This window comes from Myotis daubentonii, chromosome 16 (genome assembly GCF_963259705.1).
Source record: "Myotis daubentonii chromosome 16, mMyoDau2.1, whole genome shotgun sequence".
Classification (NCBI taxonomy): Eukaryota; Metazoa; Chordata; class Mammalia; order Chiroptera; family Vespertilionidae; genus Myotis; species Myotis daubentonii.
The window spans coordinates 10,477,475-10,494,761 of NC_081855.1; the positions used below are offsets into that span (position 1 = coordinate 10,477,475).

General features: G+C 42.8%; 1 protein-coding gene across 1 annotated transcript in view; it reads right to left on the minus strand.

Moving 5' to 3' along the window:
• Positions 1–1,092: 1,092 nt before the first annotated feature.
• LOC132217980 (heparan sulfate glucosamine 3-O-sulfotransferase 3A1) overlaps positions 1,093–17,287 on the minus strand; it is a 96,992-nt gene continuing 80,797 nt past the window's right edge. The window contains exon 2 of the mRNA XM_059668566.1: positions 1,093–3,823. Coding sequence (XP_059524549.1) covers positions 3,202–3,823 — 622 coding nt within the window. The 3' untranslated portion in view covers positions 1,093–3,201. The remainder of the gene's footprint in view (positions 3,824–17,287) is intronic.

Below are 17,287 nucleotides of genomic sequence, written 5' to 3' on the forward strand. Positions count from 1 at the left end.
TTGGGTGGGTGACTCTGATGGGGACTCGCCTCTGCATGGTGAGATGTTTAACAGCATCCCTGGCACTCACCCACCAGAAGCACCTACATGCCACCACCTTCGGGACAACCCAAATATCTCCTCCAGACATGGCCTTGGGATGCAAAAGCAGCCTTTGTTGAGAATCACTGTCTTAAGGATTCGTTTCCTCAATGGTAAAGTTGAGCCCATAAGAGTGGAGAGCTGCTGAGGGCTGACGGTGAAATGCTGCACTTGAGAGGTTCGTCTGCTACATGACTGTAAGGTATTATTACTTACAGACATCTTTGTTCACACATGGAATTTAGGTACTTTCATGGGTAACAGATTTGGCAGGTCTCAGCTGACAGAACAGGAGCAATGTGCAGAGAGGGAATGTATCCTCTTAACAACTGCAAAACCAAGAGTTAAGAATTTACAGACACATTCATGTTTTCATGCCCAGTTCAAGAATGAGTGCAAATGCCAAATGGGGATATGATCCAAATGACCCTTGAGGTTTATTCTAACTTTAAGTATTTGTGGAAATGGGGAAATTAGAGTGGGATTAATACTCCTAGAGTACTTAACATCCATTCTCTAGAAGCTCATTAATCCCAGGATATTAGAATAAAAGTAATTTCCCTTAATAGTTTCTAAGTTAATGGGAGAATTTACACACAGTAGATGTCACCTCATAAGGAAACTACAGAGAAAGAAGCTGTGGACTCTGATTGTTCTGGAGACAATTATTCACTTTTAGGAAGAGTTAAGGCGGTCAGCAGGCAAGGCTATGGAGCAGGCAGCTAGGTGGGAGCAGCAAAACCTACTATTGGGCGTGGCTAAATGGAAAGAGACATCTGAGCCCAAGTCCATGCGCAGCAAGTGTAAGTGCCACAGAGAAGCAGATATGGAAAAGTCCTTTTCTGGAGGAAACTGAGTACTCTGATTCTAGATCTTTACACATTTTTTTTTCTGGAATCTGTAACTTCTAACACCATCATGAAATCTTAGAAGTCAGGTTTTCCTAGAGTGCTGTGTAGTCATTCATTTAAAAAAAGTAATCTGAACAAAAAAATCTACATGCAAGAAGAGATCATTTGCACTCAGTTCTGTTTTTATTATTATTATTTCTTAACACAAAAAAAGATGAAGATTGCTGAATACAATTGTTTCTTTGTGCAAGCTACTTTTGCATTATGTCAAACAAATGTTTATAAAAGGGTCAGAAGCACAAACAAAACGAGTTTAGAAAAACAGATAAAGAGTTCAAAATGAGTATCTTGTTGCTGATAGTGGCAATTCTAGTGGAACAAAGACAGGCTGTGGCACTGGAAAGCTGAGGGCACAGCGGGGAAGGAGGGCACCTGGAAAAAGAGGCCTAGATTTGGGGTTTACTGAACTCCTAAAGGTGGGGATTAATAAATAGAGCCAAAGACTTGGAGCAATCATGACCTATCTAGAAACTTAAATGATTCCCCCCTCCTTTTAATCCTGTGTTAGGCTTCTCAAGAAATACTTCCTTCTTGATGCAACCTCTGCGGTAAATGGGAAATTGTACTGCATATTCAAAACAACTTCAGTTTCTTTTGAATGACAACACTGGAGAAGAAAGAGAATGCACTTTTAGAATATTAGAGTGTTTGGTCCTTTAAATTCTGCCAGATACAAGAAAGTTCCATGAGATAGGAAACGTTTTCCTCTTGGGTTTAAACCTGTAATAAAATGTTGCCAACAGGCTGATTATACATGCTTTATATATTTCGTGCATATGTGCTCCTCTCTAAACCAATTTAATTCCCATTAATGCTAATCTTGTTATTGCCCACTCGGAGAGGAAAGGAATCCTTTTAATAAACAATTGATTTGTTTGAGATATTTCAATGGGGGATGGGCAGAAACAGATGGGAGAGGAGGAAAATGCCACCATTTTTATCCACCTGCAATTCTGAGACTATTTTCCAAATATTAATGAGTATTAGGTTAGACTAAGTATGAATAGGAAGTGGGGAAAAATAAAGTGTCAAAGTCGACAGTCCTCCACCCATGAAAAATAAGGGCATGGTAGCAGAGGTTTATTGATACATCTTTAGTGCCAGCTCCAAGGTTAGGAATGAGATATCACAAACACAAGCAGATTTTCTCTGTTAAGAAAAGGGATAAATAAAAAGGAGATTCATACTTGTAAGCTCTTACAGAAATGGCTTTTTCTTAATTAAAAAAATAGGACGGACAGGTCAAAAGAACAAATAGGTAAGTTGTGCTCCTACCACACCTTGTCTTGTTGCCAGCACGACTGTCCCCCTTGTTCTTGATACAAGAATCCAGTAATTTCTCTCAGCTTCATTCAAACTGAGATTGGCTCTTAACAGAGTGTGTGCCCAGGTCTGATGTTCTCCTGGAGTGAACTGTGGTGTGACCGAAGGCTGAGGGCTGGCCAAGTGCTGAGAAAGCCAGAGGAAACCCTCTCCATCCCATCGAGCCCGTGTCCAACCTGGCTAACCGATTTTAAAGGTACAGATGTTTATTTCCAATTCTCCTGGGAAAAGTGGCATGTAATAAAGAACAAGTGAAAGAAGGGTTGTCCAGGAGTCACCATCTGGCCCTAAGATAAGTTATTTAACCTCCCTGAGACTCAAGTTTCCTTATCGGTAAAATGGGGATAATGATCTCTAGGTACCATGTTCTTGTACCGCACAGTAGTATAAGGATCAAAAAATGTTTTATTTTAAAAACACCGTGATAACTGAAGTGGTGTAAAACCATACAGTATTATCAGTTGGGAAACAGTTTTAGGAAAAGTGGCACAGGAGAAAAAAAAAACTTAAAGGGAGAAATACACAAGGCTAGGGATCAATTTTTCTGGGCCTTGTAAGCCAGAGAGAGAGACTGATTTCCCCTCAGAGTTCTCTTAAAAGTTTTAATGGCAACTGATGCTCTTACTTTATAATTATGCATATAAAACAAAATAAAAATTAAAGGTGGAAAGTATTTATATGAGTAAAGTTTTCCATTTTTGTTTATCCAAATGTTTGGTGTAAGTTAAACACATGAAGATGGGGTCAGAGGTGAGGACAATCTTAACAGTCATTGAAAAAACTACTGCAAGAAATATTTTCAGCACAAATATTAAACTGCCTTTTCTCTACTGATTGGTAAAAAAATATATTATATCTGATTTTTTTTTTCTTTTAAATTACATTGTTATCCATCCCAGCCGAAATCGTGCCCGGTCATCTGGTAGAACTTGCGGTTGAAGGGCCGGTAGAACTCGCGCAGCCGCCGCACCACCTCGGGGTCGATGTCGGGGTGGGTCCGGCCCTTGGTCTTGCCCAGGCAGTGGGGCTTGCTGCTGCCCTCGGCCTTCTTCAGGCAGGGGAAGCCCTTGGTCTTGTTGAAGTAGAAGTGCTTGTCGGTGATGATCGTCTTGAGGCCCAGGAAGTCCTGCACGCGGCCCAGCTCGCCGGCCGGGTCGCTGATGAGCCGCTCGCCGCTCACGAAGAGCATCTGGCCGAGCGGGAAGTGGCGCAGCCAGTGCTCCAGGTGCTTGGCGTAGATGCCGATCTGGATGGCGCTCCACGACGTGTCGATGAGGCCTGTGCTCCTGTTTTTGAACGTCAAGCTCTCGAAGGTGGGGATGTCGGGCCGCTTGGACAGCGTCTGCGTGTAGTCCGAGATGGCCCTGGTCACCGGGTCGCGCACCACCACGATAAGCTTGGTGTCCTTGGACATGGCCGAGATGCGCGCGGGGGCCTCGCGGGTGACGAAGTAGCTGGGCGTCTTCTCCATGGTGATCTGCCCGTCCAGGGTTCTGGGCATCAGATCCCTGAGGATAGAAAAAGGCACGTGAGCCTGAAACAAAGCGATTGGCCCTGGTTTACACAGAGAGCTCATTCCAAGGGGAGAGGGTGAGTATATACTCAGAGCCAGACTGCGACCCGATCCCAGCTCTCCCACCTGCTAGATGTGTCACTGCGGTACCTCAGGTGCCTGTGTATTTAGTGGGAAATAATAATAATGATAATAAATAATGATAATAATCACAGATGATTATTGTGATGATTAAATGAGTTAATGTATCTCAATAGCTTAGAAAAACGCCTGACACAGAATAAATGCTGTCTAATTTTTATTTTTTATTATTACCAAACCACAATGCTGTAGAAAATAAGCTTGATCAAATTCTTTATGTGAATTAGAATATTGTAATAAACACAATCACACTGCTATGAGATGGTAATAAAATACCCTAAATACTTACTGTAATTTTCTTAAAAACAAAGCAATTATCCTATATAACAAAAGGCTAATATGCAAATAGACCGAATAGTGGAAAAACAGGAACCGGTCGCTATGATGTGTGCTGGCCACCAGGGGGCATGTGCAGAACATGGAGGGTGTCGGCCACGGTGGGACAGTGGAGCAGGTGAGTGGGGGCGCCAGACCAAGGTGGGTGCCAGTCGCTGTCATCAGGGCAAACCTCTGATGGTTACTGAAAATTCTTTACTCCCGTGAGCTGCGGTCCTGCCCAGTGCTTGCACCTGCTGCTGGTGCAGGAGCCGCCACTCGCACCCACTGCTGGTGCTGGCCCCAATTGCTTTGTGCCGTCAGCTGGTACAAGCGGGGCTGGCACGATCAGCACCTGGGAGCGGCAGCGGTGGGAGCGAAGCTGCTGGCAGACAGAGGACTGGGCTGCGGTGGGAGGAGCAGGGTGGGGGCACGAAAAGATGGTCCGAGACCCACCCCTGTGCCTACCGCAACCTTGCGGCCCACAGTTCCTTTTAAGGTGCATGAATTTGTGCACTGGGCCCCTAGTATTTAATGTCATACCATAGCATATTACACAAAGTACTTCTCTATAATTCTGGAATTTTCTTATAACAAACAAGACATTAAATAATCCATCTTTTATCTAATAATTTGAAATGTCATTATTACAATATTCTAAATATCTTGCTTCCTCTCTTCACTGTCCCAATTATAGGGTTATTATCACATTAGAGTACATTTTTATGTACATCAAAGTAAATTCAGACTCTATTCAAAACGTTCTTGGTGAGTCTTGTCTGTCTATTCTTCCTGATGAATGTTAGAATCACTTTGAGACACACACACAAATCCCACTGGAATATTTTGATTTTTTTTTTTTTTGAGAGAGGAAGGGGATATGTGCCCTGACAGGGAGTCAAATCCACCACTTCTTGGGTGAACTGGACGACACTCCAGCCAACTGAGCCACCCAGCCAGAGCCCAGGGGACTCTCCGTAGAGTGGATATTGCCACCCTGTTCAAGCATGCTTTCCTCCTGAGAATGGGTGGGTCTCAGGGCCAGTCAAACTTATGAGCCAGACAGAAAAACCCTATTTATTCTCCAATTTAAGTGTACTGTCATTAAATCCACTATTTATTAGAAAAATACATATTAAATATGTATATGTTAAGGCAGTGTTTTTCTAGTTTCAAGTTTTACAAGAAATAGATGTTCCTCAAATCAATATTAAAATAACTGTATTTTGGGGGACTTACAATGACTGAATGTGTTTTGTTCTTTTATTCATCAACTAGAGGCCTGGTGTACAAAATTTGTGCACGGGGACAGGGGGTTCCTCAGCCTGGCCTGTACCGTCTCACAATCCAGGACATCCCTCTTGCAATCTGGGACTACTGGCTCCTAACTGCTTGCCTGCCTGTCTGCCTGATCACCCCTAACTGCCTCTGCCTCGGCCCCCGCAACCAGGACCCAGGCTTCCCTCTTCCTGCCGACTGCAGGCACCTGGGACCCCGGGCGGCACTGCCTGGGCCCCAGCTTTGTCAGGATGGATGTTCAGTCTGGAAGATGTCCAGTCTATCTGGTCTAATTAGCATATTACCCTTTTATTAGAATAGATAAGAAAAATCAAACTTATAAATATCCTTATATTGGATGTATTAATCTTTTAATATACTCCTGCATTTGAACCCTCTTTACTTTGTTTTGGATTTTTCATCTATATTCACTAATGAGATGTTTCTGCAGTTTTTCCTTTGATTAATAGCTTAATGAATTGTAAAAATATGAATTATTCTACAAACAAAATGAGTCCAGAAAAGTTTCATCTTATTTATTATATATCCTAGAAAACTTTAAGTAGCAAAATAATTTTCTAGTCTTTCAAAATGTGATGGGTGTCACATACACAGCCATCTAATCCTGGCACTTCTAGTGTGAGGGTAGCAAAGGAACTAGAGTCTTCAAATCTCTTTTCAGTTTCTTCCCTGGTTACTGGTTTGTTTGTTTGTTTGTTTGTTTGTTTTTGTAATACTCCACCTCATATTGTGTAAATTTTAGCAATAAATATTTTCCTAAAAATCACCCTGTTGAAGAGTTGATTTAGCATTTTCTGCCTATCTTTCTGCTTTCTCTATTAGACTATCTTCTTTAATTGGTTGATTTCCTTTGTAGCTCTTTAATACCCCTCTATACTTTTTCTAGTTATGCTTTGTTATCCTTCTAGTTTATGTAACTGAGTGCTTAGTTCATTTATTTTCAATCTCCCTTCTCAATTAATAATAGCATTTTGATGATACTAATTTCCCTTTAAGTACAGACTTAGTCAAATTCCACAAGTTGTAGTTTTTTTGTTTGTTTGTTTTTATAATCCTCACTCAAGGATATTTTTTCCAGATTTTTAGAGAGAGTGGAAAGGAGGGGGAGAGACAGAGAAACATCAATGTGAAAGAGACCCATCAATTGGTTGACTCCCACACATGCCCCCACCAGGGCCAGGGATTGAGCCTACAACCCAGGTATGTGCACTTGACCAGAATTAAACCCTGGACCCTTCAGTCCAAGGGCCACCATTCCGGGTAGGGCAAATACCACAAGTTTTAATATGTATAGTTGTAATTTTCATAACTTCATGATTACTTAGGAATTGCATTTTGCATTTGCATTTGTTATTTCCATTATGGTCCAGGCATTATCTAGGATTGATTCTTTATTTTTATTTTTAACTCTAACGGTTGATTTGATGTCTTTTTGTGTGTGTGTGTGTGCGCGCGTGCGCGGTAATTTTGTTAATTTCTACTTTGCCTTTGTAAGAAAAGAATGTACTTGTGATATGTAAGTTTGCTTTTGTTGACTTCTTATAATTTTTCTCACCTCTACTATTCCCTAGCTGTACATTGTGAAAAATTTCAAAGATACACAAAAATACAAACAACTGTAGCATAAATCTCAGTGCCCTACATTCAGTTTTAAGAAGTGATCGCTAGTGGCCAGTTTGATTTCATTCATAACTTTCTATTCCTACTTTCCCAAGACCCCAAGTGGATTCCCTGGAAGCCTAGCTGAGAGATCATAATTGGTTCTTAGACAGTGCATTGATCTGGCACATCGTAGACATTGCATTGGACCTGGCACAGGTTCTCCAACCTCGTGGCAATCTAGTGGCCTGACAGTGCCTCCATTGAATGATGCAGGTTTCCCCCATTTTTGCTTTCTTTGATATTGCAATCAGGCTATCTTTATTTTTTTTTTGAAAGGGAAAATGATAATTAGATGTCTGATAGCTTTTTTTGGTTTGTTTTTAAGAAATCTGCAATTCCCTTTTCAAATGAACTTTTAATGTGCCATAGTCTCCATTTCTTAACGATCCTAAGATCTGGGAATGGTAACCAAATAGTGCACAGGGAGCTGCAGGCTGCCATTCCTCTCTGAGCTACGCCAGTGCCACTGGGAGGCCCTTTCACAGAGTTTGTCACTGCGCACCTCCCTTCACTGGACTCAAGAAATTGGCTAGGCCAACCCACTCTGGAGGCTTAGGTTACACTTTCATCAGATGAGGCAGGAGATCTATCCAGAAATTGTGGGAATATCTCAGTTATAAGGAAATTTGATCAGATGTGTGAAAAAGTTTGAGATGTGAAAGCAAACATCAAATATCACTAAAGTGATAACGATTTAAAAAAAAAAAAAACAACATGTTGATTTTTTTTTAAAAAGCAGCATTTTTGCCTCCTTTCCTGGAATCTCTGACTTTTAACTATTCGACCTCCTATTTTGGCCTGTGAAATAGAGATAACATCCTTCACTCCGGAGCTACTGGCTGGCGGTCTCAGCTTTCCTTCCCTGCGTCGCAGCGGGAGGCCGGTCCCCAGCAGCCCTTAAAGTCAGCAGAGATTAAAGCTGCAGATTGGGCTGGGCCAGAGGAAATACTACTACTATCTCTGAAAAAAGAAACCATATTTTAAGTTATCTCAATAGAGTAGGGGAAACGCTATCCCAAAGAGGGGGAGTTAGAAGAGGAAAAGCTAAAATAGAATTTCAGAAGAAAAACACATTAATTACTGTCATCCACAGGATGAGAAAAGTCACTGGGTTAGCATGGGGTGGGGTGGGAGTCCAGGTTAATTATAAACTGACTGCAAGCTACTTTTTCCAAAAAGGATGAAGTGATAGTCTAAATAGATCCTTAATTGAGCGTACAGTGTAGAGAATGGTTGCTTTGTAAAAGGACTCAGGACAGTTTTCTTAAACCAACAATGTCCCTTTTAATTTCCTCATTCATTTTCTTATTGCAATTTGAATTTTAGTGTTCAGAAGAGGCTTGTCTCTCACATAAGATGAAATGCACGTGTGCTTTGGAGTAGCATATCTCAAAGTGTTTGGAAGGAATGGAACTGTCTTTCCTTAGCCGAGTGAAGTATGTGCTGTGGCCGGCTCGATGCCAGGGTGTGGCCGAGACAGGCAGTGAGTGAACCAGCGCCTCCATGATGAGAGCTTTGTAGAACTATGAGGTAGGCTGTGGGGCAGAAAGGTCTGTTCAGCTGAAGACAGAAAACATTGGGGTGGGAATGAGAAATTCAACTGGATGATGGCAAGGATAGACCCCAGGAGGTCTTAGCTTCTAGGCCAAGCATGTCAAACTTGTGGCCCTCGGGCCACATACCTCGCTTATTTGGCCCGTGTTAGCCTTTGAGTTTGACATGCTTGGTGTAGGCTATTCCAATTTCCCCTCTATATAATAAAAGGGATTTGAAGACATTTATAATAAGTATGGAGATGCATAAATGGGTAGAAACCAAAATTACAAAGAAAACTAGTGAAGCTTATTTGTTTTCTCCTGAAGAAGACAAGGATACAAAGAGATTTCACAAGCAAATTAAGGATTACTACAAGGTGGGTGGCACACATTTGCTCTTTGCCCCTAAAAAACATGAGAATTGACAATAACCAAAAGGTAGAAGCTATGCAAGTGTCCACATGTGGATGAATGGATAGGTAAACTGTGGTGTGCATACACAGTGGAATAGCATTTGGCACGTGCTACAACATGGGTGAGCCTTCAAGAGGCCATGCTAAATGAAACAAGACAACCACAGACAGACACGGACATGAGGAACTAGAGGAGCCAAATCCACACCCACAGAGTGTAGGATGGCAGCTTCAGGGCCTGTGGGAAGGGAATCAGCAGTTGCTTACTGAGTACAGAGTTTTCGTTTTTTGAGTTGAAAGAGTTCTGGAGAGTGACTGCTTAACACTGCACCGTACCCTTAAAAATAGTTAAGAGGGTAAATTTTATGTCTATTTTACCATACTTTATTTAAAAAAGAACTCCCCAAGAAGTCAAGGACTCTAATTGTATCCATAGAACTTAATTAAACAAGGGCATTGTTTTGGCCTTGAAGCTAATTAAACATTAGCACAAGGTACTCAAGGAGGCTGTGGTTTTGTTTTTCTCTTGCTGAACCAAAGGGGAATAGAATAATTTATAAGATTTTTGTGGCACTATATGAAATTAGAAGATGAGGTCTGTGGCCTGTCTCTGCCCATTCCCAGTTGGGTGACCACGAGCTAGTCACTTAACCTCTTTAATCTCGGGTAACTCACCACACCAGAAGAATCAAGCCAAGGTTTGGGAAATCTGGGTTGTACACGGAGTGCTGGCACGGCCATTACTACAGGGATTACACCAAACACTGCTCTCCGGAAAGTGACACCTGCTGCTGTACAGAATCCCCAGCTCCCAGGGCCCAGAGGAGTGGGAGCCCGCCAGCATGGCCCTCGGACATCCACACACCTGCCCTTTGAGGCCTCCTATGTACAACATGCAGAAAGTGAAGACACCTGATTTGAGAGCCATGAGCTGGTGAAGCCAAGTTCTGTGGAAGGACACAGGCTGGCCTGTTGTGATGTGAGAGAGGTGAGCTCAGTTTTTAAGGGGAATCATTTTTTTCTCAGGAGGTGTAGTGCAGTTGTGCCAAGAGGGAAAGTGTTTGGTAACACTTCCATCTGATTCCAGGCGCTGTACCACCAGTGTCCTGGGGATTTCATTTTGGGTAATATATCCTGGCAAGTAGTTTGCTTTTTTCTACTCAAGTCGCGCTGCTGATTGGACAGACCTGCCTCCAGGGCTATGCTCCATTGACAGTTATGGGGGCAGGGCCTCCTTTGGGGCAAAATGGCCCACCACGTTAGCGCTGTCTACACCACCACCACCTGCATGGTCAGGGGAAGCACCCCAGAGGCAGTCCTCAATGGCATTCAACAAATGTTCATTGTGCATATGACACATCAGGAAAGTACCAAAAAGGAACCCACCTTATGTGCTTCCCTCTTATATGTTTGTGCCATTTCCCCTAAATCCTCGCTGCACTTCTATGGTCTTCTTGCTCCCCCACCATCCACTGGAACTGCTACTGGCTCTCTCTAGAGGCACTTCTTCCTAAAAACCATATCCTTCCCCATCATACTTTTAACAAATGGTGTTTGGTCAATTGGCTAATTATATAGAAAAATAAATCTTAATCTCTTACCATATGCAAAGATCAATTCCAAATGGCACGAAGATATAAATACAAATGGTAAAGTTAAAAAAAAAAGTTTGAAAGGAAATTAAGAGATATCTTATTAATTTTTAGTGGGGGTAAAGATTTATAAAATTTCTTGAATGTATACCAAATGCAAAAGACAGTCTCCAAATGGTCAATACAAGTATGAGAAGGTGCTGAACTGTATTAGCCCTCAGGGAAACCCAAACTCAAACACAATGAATGCCATACGATGACAACCCCTCGTGAGAGGCTAATATAAAAATCACAGAGCAATCTGAGTGTGGGGAGGATGGGGAACAGCTGACTCTCCACTGGTAGGAGTGTAAACGACACGATGACTTTAGCAAACTGTTTGGCACTGCCTACCAAAGTTGAACATATGCATGTACTGTGGCCCAGCAATTTCACTGCCAGAGAACTACTCATCACCACAACATGTTCACTAAGACACGTTCATGAATGTTCACAGTTAATCATGACAGCCCCAAATGCAAGCTAACCAAACATGAATATCCTTCTATTTGTATGATATATACATATATGTTTATATATAAATGTATTTACGTTTATATTCAGAGTTGGCAGGAATGACTCAAATCTGTGAATTTCACACACCCAATGTTAGCAAACATAGCCAGTCACAAAAATGTATATACTGTGTGCTTTTCCTTATAAAAAGTTCAAAAACAAGCAAAAACTCACCAGAGTGTTTATGTCGGGACAGTGGACACCCGTGGAGGAGTTAGTGACTGGAGGGGACATTAAAGAGATCTGGAGAGATGGAAGTGTCCCTGGCCATGATCTGGGTGCTGGTTACACAGTACACCCCCCTTGTGAAAAGTCATTGAGCTATACAGAATTTGTATTCTTTTCTGAATTTTGTGATACTTCAACAAACATTTACAACAAGTATAAAAAAATAAATGGACAAAATTTTTATATCCTCCAAGAAAAACATTCATTTCAGAAAAGTGCATTTGCCAAACCAACTATATCTTCACTTTGTGGACTCTCAGATCATAAAGGAATGACAGTTGAGCTCCCAGACTTAGGAGTCAGTGGACATCTCAGTGGCCACATCCCATTCGTCCCATTTAAGTTATCAGAACAGGAGCTGCTGAGCCTCTATCCCACTCATGGGCCACTGATTCTCATGGCGCCATAAGCACAGTGCTCACAGAATCATAGAGGAAGTGTCTCTAGAGTGTGGACATGAGTACCGAGATAGCTGAAGAACATATTATATTTGCACAACAGTTTAGCAATTACTTTCTCACTTAATCTTTACACAGACATAGGAGGGATAAGGTTGATATGCTCTCCAAGTTTTCTGATGAGAAAGCTGAGATGCGTGAGGCTATGTGGCGTGGGCAAGTTCCCACAGTCTATGTATGGAAGGCAATGGCTGGTCTTCCCAAAGCCCAGGGCAAGGTTGCTTCTATTGCATTGGATAAGAGAAAGTCAGCAAAGAGGACAGGAAAATAACACGCAGAAGTTGGCTCAGAGCAAATTTGACAGATGGAGAATGTGAGAATGTGAGAAAGTTATCCAGTGGGGAGCATTGTAGGTCCTGAAAGACCCCTAATCGGAATTGAATACAGACGAAGGAATCTGATTGCTTGAACTGGAGGATTTTGTAAAATTAGAATGAGAAGATGACAGTGCGTTTAACATCAGTGATAAGTTCAATTCGAGGTGATGCATAAATAGAATGACCAAGAACAGGCAGCAGGTAGTGCAACCCTTTAGGAAGCTCTTCCAGGATAACCCCAGCTTGGTAGCTAACAACCTGCATTAGAGGGATAAGAGTGGGACATAGGGGTGGTGAGAGCATGGAAGGTACTGAAGGGAGAGCCGATGGAGTGCGGACAGCTGACTCATGAAGGGAACAAAGTAGAAGGAGATCCCAACATTTTGAAGTGGAAAATGATGGCAAATGTACTAAAACAAACAACAAAACAGTTATTGAAATAACTAAAAAAGGAAAGAAACTTAAGTTTCTCTTTCAGTAGAGTCAAGACTCGTTTTCAAAAGTTAGGATTTCTGCCCAAGAATTCTAATGAAGACAAACATTATTAGTTTTATCCTAAAACATGGCACAGACAGACATCTCCATGAGGACAACAGTTTCACTGGAAGCTCAAATCTGGGAACAAGTGTGGGGATTCAGTCATGATTGTTCAGTCGGGGTGATCTTAAACAAACCACTTTAGTTTTCTGGGCCTTGTTTTCTTCATTAGACAAGACTATTGTCCTCGGTGTCTCCAAGGCCTTTCCACCCACTAATTAATTATTAATGTGTCAAATGGAAAGCTCCACACAGCCTCACACTGCTCTGGGCCGAAGTGAGACTCCACCAATCAAAGAAATGATTTTGTGTAAATCATCAGACAAGGCAATTCTGCATCAATAGAATGGATTTAAAAATCACTGAGGTTTGAAAGAATGCAGCTCATACAGTGGCTGCCATGAGAAAGCACTGAGGTTAGTTTAAATGTAGGCTCGTCTGGCATTTCCCTAGCATGTGGAGGGAAGGAAAGACCAGGCAGCCCACGAGTTGAGTGATCTCTCTGCATCTGATAAGACAGTGACTAAGAAAACCCATCTCTTCCCCTGCTCCCTCTGTGCCTGAAACATCAAAGATGTTATAGCGAGAAGATGAAGTTCACGGATAAGACTAAGTTAAGAATAACAGATACAGGGCAGCCAAGAATTCAAGTTCGGTGCCTCAGACAGAACATGGTGAAGGCAGAGCAAATGAATACTTATTAAGTATTTATTATAGACAAAGATCTGATGCATTATTTCCTGCCTCTCACAATAAAAAGCTAGAATTATCAGAATTTCTCAGATGAGTAAGTAGGCTCAGAGAGGTCATGTGACTTGCCCAAGAAACACAGGGATGAGTGAAAGGGACAGCTCTAAAGCACATAGCCTGTCAACCTTCCAGACACCTAGGAAACATCAGTGGCACTCTTCTGGTTGCTGCTATTGGCTGTCTTTGGCATTTTGTCAAAACATGTGAATGTTGAAGGCAAACTTCACTGTTCACCTCAGAGGGCAAATCGCCCGCCTGGAACGCTGTGAGGAGGTAAAACCATCCCATGTTTTTTCAGCAGCTGCTTCTGCAGCAGAAGGATATGCCGCCAGGGAAGTCCCTGAGCTGTAACGCAGAGGCAATTCACCTTGAGGAACAAATAAATCTGGCCCGTGGACACATAACATTTTTCTAGTCTACACAACCAAACAGAGCCATGTGTCTGCTTTTTGTGAAGCCTTTGGCAGCAGCAAATTCTAGGAAAACACGCTCTTTTCATGGCCATCGCGTGAAGGTCATTCCCGTGGGTCCCCAGTGGCATGAGGCTGGAGCGGAGGAAGCTGCTGCAAACCCCGGAGCTGTCAGCCCACGTCCCTCGGGCCAGGCCTGACCACATCAATATTCCTTTTCCTGCTGTTGCTAAGTATAATCCCACTCAAAACGTGACTTGTCAAGCTGGAAAGGAGCCTCCCTCTAGTTATTGTTTGACTTGGCTTCTGTAGAAGGAGAAGACTTATGTTGCTAAACCAGCTCCACACTGACTGAAGGAAGATGTGTAATTCTAGTCATCAAACCACTGTCCAGATAAGTCACGCAGTAAACCTGATGGTTGGCACACCTCCCATTGCCAGTGATAGCAGACTCCTTCTCAATCTCTGACCTATCAAATAAAGAAAGAGAAAGCGAAGGTTCTTACTCTCCTCAGGCTTACAACAAAGGAATAAAGTTTATTTCAAGAAAGCAACACCATGGCCGTAGCCCTCCAGAAGAGGAGAGAAAGGTCAGGGATTCTGGGCTGATAATTTTGGGGAACCTCATAAAAGGACAGAAAGTACCTCTGCATCCAGGCCAGAGAGGAGAGTTCTGAAATGGAAGGGGTAAGAGTTATCCTGGGTCATAAACTCCAGCAACAATGCTTTCTCTTTGTGTAGGACCTTATTGTTTTCCAAGCAATCCCACATGTTAGCTCACGCAGGGACTCTTAGGGAATACAGGCTCACCACTACACCCTCTGCTTTTCTCCTCAGTTTATTTGACTGAGGAGCTCATCCTATATAATAAAAGCCTAGGTGGCATCACACCTCACGTGATGCCCTCATATCATCACAAGATGGCCACCACAAGATGGTTGCCACATGATGGCTGGCAGGGAAGGGCAGTTGGGGGCAATCAGGCTGGCAGGCAAGTTAGTGATTAGGAGCCAGTGGTCCTGGATTGTGGGGGGATGTCCCAGATGGGAGAAGGTGCAGGCTGGGCTGAGGGACACCCCTCCTGTGCACAGATTTGTGCACCGGGCCTCTAGTACATATGAGACATAATTACCATTTCTAACCCTGTAGACATTATCCCAAACTCGGTCTGGCTCTTGGGAACCATGTGCTTCTCCTAGTGTCCTATCAAATTATCAAAGAATATCCAGAAAAAAAATAACATTAAAAACTAAAATTCACAGACAAACCTAATAATGTCAGAATATGTAAGCCAATCAGAGCCTAAGAAAACACCTGCATAAATATAGGGACATGCCCCACCCCTGCACGGTGTCTCTGGATTTAAAACAGGCTTTATGCATCAAGCTATTGGCGATTCTTCTGTTATTCCATGTGCAGAGCTCAACACTCTGAGAGGCGTGCAGGACCCTCTGGGAGCAGCTCCTCAGAACTGTGCTGCTCGTGCCTCACCTCACTCCTTACTCTAGTGTGGCAAGGAGCCACACCTTGAAAAATATTAGCACAATTTTTAGTTTCAGAATAAAGTATTTCCTAGGCATTCATGCAGAAAACAAACAGAATTACACAATAACTTAGCTACTGGCAGGTGGGGAGGGGGAGTTTGGCCTTAGACTTTAGTAAGACGTGCTCAACAGCAGTGAACGAGTAAAGAAAAAAAGCCCCTGTACTCTGCTAAGTTTTACTTCATTTGAAGTAGCCTCAGAAAGACTTTTCCAGAGAAGCAAAGAGTCAAAAATCTTAACACTCAGGGATGCTTAGCATCTACATGAGAAAAGCAAACACTGAAGTTCCATTTCAATTGGACAGAGCTCAAGAATGAAGGAAATCTAAAATCAGGTGGAATAGAAATAAGTCAAAGAATGATTCCAAATCTAGTTATAAAAAAATGACCATAAATAAATGGCAGAAATAACTAAAATTAAGCTAGTCAGGATCTAAAGCTGATATTTACAAACCCTTAAAAACAGAGAGAGAGAGAGAGAGAGAGAGAGAGACTGATTACTGAGATACAGAGAAGAGGAGCCCAAGAAGGTGGAGGAAAGAGAAAGTGTGGAAGAAAGGAGAAGTGGAGGGCTGTGTCCTCCTTAGCAGCAGCCTTTCTGGACATTAGACCTGAGAGGAATCACAGAAGTCTCCTAATCTAGCCTCTTCTCACGCAGCCAACTTTCTCGACATAAAATATGTGCAGGGCTCAACCACCTTGACGTTCCAGATCCCTGAAAAATAAAATTCATCTGCGGAGGGAGGCAAAACTCCCATGAAGTGCTCCTGAAGAAGGGGAGTGCCCTTCCCCATGAGCCCAGATGAAGGGGGAAGCAGCAGATGGACACTGTTAATTGCTTTACAACCCACAGTCTGGAAGAGGAACTCGGAATTCTCTAAATACCCAAAGCCTGGGCCAGGGATAGGCACCTCCCAGCTCCATGGGATGGCCCAGCAAATGCCCCACCCAGCCTAGCAGCTCCTCCTGGCTCCTGACAGGGGCTTTCTAAGTGATCGGTTTGGGAGCTGGGCTATCAGCTGCGTGATGCTGTGGGCAGCGGCCTCAGCCCAGGCCTTCTCGCCTGTGCTGCTGGAGATACGGGAAGAGCTGCTTTCCTGGCCTGGAAATCGACAATCTAAGAGCAAGTGAGACAGAAACATGTTGAGGGAAAAACCTAAAATTTTAGATATGTTATTTGTTACATTTTGGCAATAATAGGTTTTCGTTTCCTTGATTTTTAAAGTTTTTTTTTTTAATATGCTTTTGATTTGAGAGAGAAAGGAAGGGAGAGGAAGAGAAACATGGATGAGACATATCAATCCACTGCCTCCTGCATGCCCCCTACTGGGTATCAAGCCTGAAACCCAGACATGTGCCCTGAGCAGGAATCGAACCGGTGACCTCTCGGTGCAAGGGATGAATCTCAACTGATTGAGCCACACCAACCAGGGCTCCTTTGATTAATTTTTGTTCGTTTGTTTATTAGGTTCTGGACACAGAGTAAGTGCTAAATTAATATATCTTCTGAGTTTAAAACAGAAAAAGCCATCCTAAACCAGGATTTGCACGATCTGGGGCCTTGGCCTGCCTCAAGGTTCTTCCTGAAATTGGCTACCAGTACCCTGGCAGCAGCCTCCACGATTTTCAACAGTGGACAATGACACAGTCTGTCTCACCAACATCAAAGCAAAACTTACCAAATAATCTCATTCTTTTGACATA